Below are 8,314 nucleotides of genomic sequence, written 5' to 3' on the forward strand. Positions count from 1 at the left end.
ATGCGATATTATTTATCACGATAAATAATTGTCTGTAATTTAGAAAAATAAAAAAAATAAAAAGTATTAATTACAAAATTCACACAATTATAGTCACACACATATACAATTCGATAATAATTAAAAAAGAAAAATATATATTTTAATCACGAGTATAATAATCATGGGGATATATAGTAGAAATATATAATCGTGATTTATTATTTTGTTGAGTATTCCTTTGAATAAAATTCGAATGATATAAAGATTCTTCCTTCGCTATAGTCGTCTATATTTGCGAGTTACCACTACCACCATTAAACCACCACCACCACCACCACCACCACCACCATCACCATGTCTATTCGACCTTTGTTTTTCCTTGAAAGCGAAGCAAAGAATGAACAAAGAGAAAGTACGCGTGAGATAGACTTCTGAAGAGATTTATTCGCGGTATATTTAACCCTTCCACGATTTCACGAGTACTCACAATTCTTTATAGAATCTCAAGTGTAGTCTAAAAGAAAAAACAGAGAGAAAGAGAGAGAGAGAGAGAAATAGAGGGGGAGAAAATATCGCTTGTTACTCCGAAATAAAAAGGGGGAAAAAAAAAGGAAAAGAAAAAAAATATTGGAACAATGTTGTTGCCGTTGTGCTTGTATCCAGGATAAAATAAACTAAATACGCATTATTCCATACGCTTTATTATGATGACTTTTGTTAATTATTTTCAATGGGGGAAGGGGGGGGAGAAGAGGAAAGAAAAGCCGCGGTAGGATTGTAACAAAAAGAAATTCACAAGCATTGCAATACGTTTCTCCTCTTCTTTACGTATCCATCCTAATGCATATATATAAAACGTTAATACATACGTGTAACAAACTTTTCTTCTTCTTCTTCTTCTTCTTTATTGCGAGAAACACAATAATAAATAATAATAAATTAAATACATTTGTGTGTAGAATGCGATAACGGTTTACTAACTATGAAAAGACAACTTTGTCAACCCTTGCACCGTATTCGCAAACGTGTACGATTTATTCTCCTTTGTATATACTTTTTAATATTAGTTTATAATAAGAAAAGGTGAGAAGCAATTTGTGGGGGTGTCTTTTTATTATGTTTTATACGAAACATAATATGACTTTTATTCTTTTTTTCTTTTTTTTCTTTTCTTTTTTGTATATTTGTGTGTATGCGTGTATCAACAAACATTTCGGAAGAATTCTCTTGACAAATCTTTATGAGAGACAAATAAATGCTTCTCAAGATTATTAAGATTGTTGGTAATGCAAATATAGAGAAAAAGAAAAAAGGAAAGAGAGGTAATCAAAATGATTATTTTTTATTATTCTATGACATTCCTTCTAATAATAATAATAATAATAATAATAGAAAAAAGAGCATCGCGTACTAGACAGAAATACGATTAGCATATAAAAAGGAATTGAAACACGTGTGTGTGTGTGTGTGTGTGTGTATGTGCTGCGTGCGGAGAAACGCTTTTTAAAGAATACAAAGTACCTTTAGTTCAATTTGCTATCCTTAAATCCAAGCACTTAGTGACAAATTAAGTCTCCCACCTGCTACCCCTCAGAATATAAATGATCCTTTCGTGCCTTCTCGAGCGAGGGTAAATGTTTGATCGGACATTAGCTTGCCCTCGGGGAGGAATTAGGTTTAATTGGAGATACGATCGGTGAATATTCGACTATTTAAAAGCCCTTCCCAATCTGGTTGATCAATGACCACCAATGATTACGCCACATTGTCCTAATTCCGTGGTTAGATAGTACTACGATATTTAGAAATCGTCCAGATTAATTCGTTCCTATCTCCATCACTCTCTTTCTCTATCTATATCTTTATCTTTTTATCTTTATCCTATCGATTTATCTATCCGTATCCATTTGTATCATCACATTCATGGTTTGCAACACGCACGATGGTTGTTGTTGAACCGACTATATTTTATGTTTCCGAACGGGGCACCCCGACGAGAAAACCGATGTGACAATAAAATAAAACAGAAAAAAAAAAAATGGAAAAAAAAGGGAAGATTTTATGGGATCCGAAGAAAAAAACTCAATTAAATCGAACGAACAATTAAACGTGTACGCGACTGGCAGTCTCGAATTAGTAGTCCGCGGGACAATTTTTTTTTTTTTTTTTTTTTTTTTTTTTCGTTTTTTTTTTCTTTTTCCACCCAATTTTTTTCCCTTGTTACCATCGTTTTCAATCTGTCACGAACACGCGTTTATAAAAATGTTCGCCATTTCGTTAGATTTTTAAATTACACGGATTTGGGGAATCCGCGGAATTATTATATTTATTTGTTACGCCCGAAAAAACGACATTTCCCTTTTTATTTTTCTTTATTTTATTATCTTATATTATTACAGAAAATAATTATCGATATTTCTACGCAATCGTTGTTTTCATTTTTAACACGATTTCAATATATTGAAGAATAAACATCCCTTCCCCTAACCACCGTGCAATATGACGAATGTTTTTTAAAAATGTCAAGATCTCATGCGATATTTTTGCATTCTAGTGTTCACGATTTAAAAGTGTACAAATTTTCTATTCATTTTTAGTTCGCGAAAATATTATAATAAACATGAGTATTATAATGAAACTATACACTATCGAGATCATATGTAAAAATGTATTTTCGCGTCAACATTGCCGTTTGATTGCGAGATACGTGCAAATACGGGCTCCTACGTGAATATTAAAAACATATTTTTTTGTCGAATTGTGTCTAGATTACTTTTAAAAAAATATCATAACATTATACTAGTTTATTAATCCAGTTTCTTTTTTTTTATACCGAAATGATTAATGTATCATCAATGTTTAATATTACATTTATTATCAACACGCACAGGGTGCACGATAATATATTAATTTTACCTCTATTATTATTATTAAAAAAAAAAAAAAAATGATTGTATCATTTTGTTTAGGTAAACGGACAAGATGTTTCTAACTCGAGTCACGAAGATGCAGTACGTTGTTTTCAATCGGCACAAGAACCGATCATCGTCGAGGTACTTAGAAGACAACCATCGTCTCATCAACAACAAATTGTTCACACGCCATCGAGAGAACACGAGAGATCAAGTCATGGTGGTGGTAAAAACGAAGGAACAACGAACGAGAAAGAAATGAGCGAGGACGAGTTAGGAAAGGAAAACCCTTGCCCTTTGGTATCGACTGCTGTTCAAACAGATTGGGCTGGCTTGGTAGAGGAAGAAGAATTATTATCTGGAACCCTTGGTGGTGAAGAACACACTAACGACAGTTTCGAGGATTTTCTTGCACACGATATCGACTTCGAGGTATTATTTTATTTTATTATACATTTATTCTCAATTTTGATATCTCAAATAGAATGATATTTTATATTGATAATCATTTAATTATTAGAATTTTATATAAAATATAGAAGTACACAGTAGGACCTTGATTATTACGTTGAGAATTTCGTGATAATCATCGATGACATCCCTCTTTAGTTAAATAAATGCGTTACACGTGATTACGTACTTTAACTTGTGTATTTCCTAAATAATATGCAGCGCGCATAATAACAAGCCACGTAAAATTAGCGTGTGGCATTCAACTAGTTAATCAAGATACTACTACTCCTACTGTGTATGCGTAATGTGACTAATTGAAATATTCCATGCCAGTGTTCGTTATTATTTATTTTTATCGTTAAATTGATTAATTAAATAATTAATACTCGTATCTCTCTAATCAATATTGAAGAAAGTAAATAAAATAAATTCAATATTATTTCAAATTTATTCAAAACAAACAAAATCATGGAACTTGTGATTTTGTATTTTGTATGTTGCTCTATATATAACATAAAACATTATCTTTAAATTCGTAGGAAGTGACGTTACGTAAAAGCGGAAGTGCAGAAAAGCTTGGTCTCACGGTTTGCTATAGTTCTGGTTCCGGTAGCGAAGACGCCGACACGGAGGTTTATATTTCAGAAATAGTTCCTGAAAGTTTAGCAGCCCGTGACGGTCGGTTACGGGAAGGTGACCAAATCTTGCGGGTAAAGTACATCTTAATTTACAATTAAACGCTAAATTTAACGAATCCGTTTTCTGTTATCGTATTAATCATATATGGGATTTGATTATTTTATATTATAATTATTTTCATTTATATATTTTAATACCTTGTCACAGGTGAACGGTAAAGATGTAGCTAACAAGGAACAAACGGAAAATTTATTCGCCGAGACCAAGAACGCCGTGACTATATTAGTCAGTCGATGTCTTTACCAGGTAAGTTTAGAAATGAAAAATAATTGTTTACATAATTATAACGAATATCCGTTTGATTTAAATTATACTTACGTCTCTATTGGGAGAATCTTGATATTTATTAATTAAATAATTATTGTATTACAGGATGACGAGTACGATGATAGACGTATTTATCAACAGGTATGTTAATAATATAAAATTGATGCATTATTGATATTATTAATCTTATTAGAATTATTTTTGAAATTAAATTCATGTTGGTTATCCTTTTCTTTCTTTTTTCCAGGGCTCACCACCATTGTCCCCGGAAAATTTGCCAGCTTATCAGAACAGTATGATCGAACAACTCATACGACAACAGCAACAACAGCAACAACAAACGGAAGAACATACCAAAGAAACGGAAGGAGGAAACACTTCGACGTTGAAAGCACCACCTCCAATTCCTTCACACATGCAACAGCAACTGCAACAACCGCAATCACCGCAACAACAACAGCAGCAACAGCAACAACAACAACAACAACAACAACATCAATTACCTACTCCACAACAACAACAGAGTTCTTCGATTTTTTCAACGACCACATCTTCAACATGTTCTTCGCAAAATTCACAAAAATCAGGTAAGAATGCAACGTCACCGGCTCATCATACGGAAGACAGGAAGCAATGGATGCAAGACGCTTTAAAGGATTGTTCAAAGAAGATCGATAATTTATCGTTGCGAGGTCAGCAAGTTGTACCTTCGCAAACGACAATAAAACTCGTAGAAGCTTATTCGAGTCACATTTGGAGCGAAACCGAACACATTTACGAAACGATACCAGAATCCGATAGCGAACCTATTTATTCTTCGCCTTACGAACACCATTGGACGACGCAGCAGCAGCAGCAACAGCAGTTACAGATGAATCATGGATCTAACTCGCAGCAGTTACAAAATCATGGCAATCAAACGAAACTTTGGCACTCATCCTCAAAGAGTAACAGCTCGGGCGAAGAAAAAGATAGTTCGAGTGCTTACAATACAGGCGAATCGTGCCATAGTAATCCTCTAACGTTAGAACTTCATCAGGGTGAGAGAGATCATCACAAGAGTACGCTGGTTTTATGTCCGCCGAAAAATACTAGCCAGCATCAACAACAGCAACAACAACAACAGCAACAACAACAGCAGCAGCAGCAACAGCAACAACAGCAACCAAAAATGGGCTGTAATTGTCCGATGCCGATCATGTCGATGACGGCCGGTGGTGGTAAACAAGGTAGCAGAAGTCAAACTACGAGGAAGAGTTCATCTCATCACAAGGATCGTACGGATTCAACTGGGAGTACCTTACCTGCTGACACTATGTATACGAATGTTGCAAATCTTCAACAAACTATGATGTTACAGCAACAATTATTCAAGCAAGCTCTCAATCGAAAGAATCTTACTGCTAAGGAAACAAGTGGCGCTAGAAAATCAAAGTCCCATGGTAACTTTCAAGCACCGAATCTTACGCAATATCAATTCGTCGGTAGCCAACAAGTTTGTTCTTCAGCCGCTTGGATGCCACCCGAGGAAAAATGCGAAGTCCAAATGGAGTGGAAAGTTAAACGAAGAGCCGACGGTACCAGATACATCGCTAGACGTCCTGTTAGAAATCGGATTCTTAGGAATAGAGCCCTTAAAATCTCGGAAGAACGTGCTGGACACACGACGGAGGACGAAACTATGTCTGAAATGAAGGTAAATGTCTCATCGATCATTACATTCAATTACCGTCAATTTACAATTTCTATATCTTGTATAACACAATTTTCATTTTACTAAAAATTAATAATACAAATCTCGAATGAAATTTTGTTAACTTTAGGTTGGTCGTTATTGGACGAAAGAGGAACGTAAAAGACAACTTGAAAGAGCTAGAGAACGTAAGCAACGACAACAAGAATTAATGTTGCAACAGCAACAACAGCAACAACAATTGCAATTGCAACACAATAACGATCTATTGATATGCGATTATAACGATGATAAGGTAACTAAGAAGCCGCTGAACATCGTAGAATTGAGTCACAAAAAGATGGCACGCAAAAAGACCACTTTAGATGATTTTACCACGGTACAGGAAATGTTGGTACATGGAAACAGAGTAGGTGCAAGTGGACCCGGTACGGGTGGTAAATTAATGGGATTGCTATCAGTTACCACGGTGTAATTTCTTTTTAATAACTAGATTGTTCATATTAATTGTGCAATAAAAACCCTATGTGCGTGCATAAGATATATATCTTGAAGACAATTTTCAAACTAATTTATTAGAACGAAGTATGGTGATTTCTTTACGTTTTCTTTTTTATCTTCTCGATTATAAAATGTAAAAAATCAAAATAATGAAATACTATAAATCTTATCTATTACATAAGATTCAATGATCGTCGTTTAAATACGCGTTAGATTAATTATTTTATAATTTTCATCTAGATTACGATCTCTGTATCTCATCAATGATTTTCTTTGAATTTAATGACACGCCTAATATCGTCAAGATATGATTGATTTGTCTCTTTGTACGATAAAGATTATTATAAAATGTGATCGATGTTCGTAGATGAAAAAGCGTTAAAGTGTGATAACGAACGAGTAAGTAAGTAAGAAAAAAAAAAAAAGAAAGAAAGAGTATTAAAAATTGTACCAACAACGATGAATATAGATGAAAAAAAAAAAAAGAAAAAAAAGAAAAAGAAGAAAAGAAAAACCAGATAAAAAAATTCGTAAATATTAAACACTTTATACAATTATAGAAGTGTGTAACTTGCGAAATTTTTGCTTAATGATTTCTCGAATCATTTCGTGTACATATACATAGAGTTGTACGTTGATATATTTGTAGATCAATTTTTCACAAGTTTAAAGAAAAATTTTAATTATAGACCTGTAGATATGTATAATACACACATTAAATGTATGCCGATACGATGCTGGGGGGCTTGGTTCTTCTTCCAAAAAAAAAGAAAAAAGAAAAAAAAAAAATATAATTCTCTGAGTGGTATTTGTAATTATGTTTTCTTTTTTTGTTGAATCAACACACACACACAACAAGCCTTTGTATATTTGCTCGACGTTGTGCATTGTTATAATCGAAGATTATATATATATATAGATATATAATATATTATATTATATATTATATTATATTATGGGATGTTAAACAATTTATCCGCTTTAATCCGTGGAATCTCTCAAGAAAACAAAAATTTATATTTCTCCAACCTCGTAAAGTAAAAAATGAATTCTTCGCATTGACGTGTACAATCTCCAATTTTTTATACGTGTGTACATTAATGCACATAATGTACATTGCTCTGTATGAATTTATCCTCCGTTTAAGATTATTTTCGACTGATGATGATACGTATATATATATATATATATATATTGTTTATGTACGTGCTGTGCAAAAGTGTGTAGCGGTAAAACGACAAATCACTTTTTAACACCACCGTTAATAAAAGCGCCGCATGCATTTATTTCCTCGCGGATATATTATGTATATGTAACGTATAAAAGATTGATAAGGATTATGTGTAACTAACTTGAAACCGTATCAGACGCGATCTATCACAGTAAGCATGATAATATTGTCTGTAATCTAGATTAAATATTCTCGGCAAAAGCGTATTATAACTTTACGAAAAAAATTATCAAATATGCTGTGTTTTGTATGTAGATGCGCCGTAATAATTCTAAATATGTATAATATAAATAACGCTCGAATAAAATATAAGATATTGATATACGGATTGCAAACATACAAGCAACCTGAGCAGTTCTGTTTTATTTCTTCGATGATAACAGGATGAAAACTTCTTTCTTCTATTTATTATTTGTTTTATTACCACAAAAACTCACTTCCCAAATTTATCCTAATATTATTATTATTTTTTATTTATTTATTTATTTATTTATTGCATAAAGAACATGAAGTATTCTGCGTATCGATGCATCATTCCTTAAATGAAACCAAAAAAATATTAAAAAGAAAAAAAAA

At 32.9% G+C, this 8,314-nt stretch overlaps 1 protein-coding gene across 1 annotated transcript in view; it reads left to right on the forward strand.

Moving 5' to 3' along the window:
* Positions 1-8,084, forward strand: part of LOC106787115 (PDZ domain-containing RING finger protein 4-like) — a 165,455-nt gene extending 157,371 nt beyond the window's left edge. The window contains exons 2-7 of the mRNA XM_014749221.1: positions 2,952-3,326; positions 3,887-4,057; positions 4,194-4,292; positions 4,419-4,454; positions 4,561-6,009; positions 6,137-8,084. Of these exons, the coding sequence (XP_014604707.1) occupies positions 2,952-3,326; positions 3,887-4,057; positions 4,194-4,292; positions 4,419-4,454; positions 4,561-6,009; positions 6,137-6,481 (2,475 nt within the window). The 3' untranslated portion in view covers positions 6,482-8,084. The remainder of the gene's footprint in view (positions 1-2,951; positions 3,327-3,886; positions 4,058-4,193; positions 4,293-4,418; positions 4,455-4,560; positions 6,010-6,136) is intronic.
* The last annotated feature ends 230 nt before the right edge of the window (positions 8,085-8,314 follow it).

This window comes from Polistes canadensis, unplaced genomic scaffold (assembly GCF_001313835.1).
Source record: "Polistes canadensis isolate GaletaPanama2010 unplaced genomic scaffold, ASM131383v1 scaffold_92, whole genome shotgun sequence".
Lineage (NCBI taxonomy): Eukaryota > Metazoa > Arthropoda > Insecta > Hymenoptera > Vespidae > Polistes > Polistes canadensis.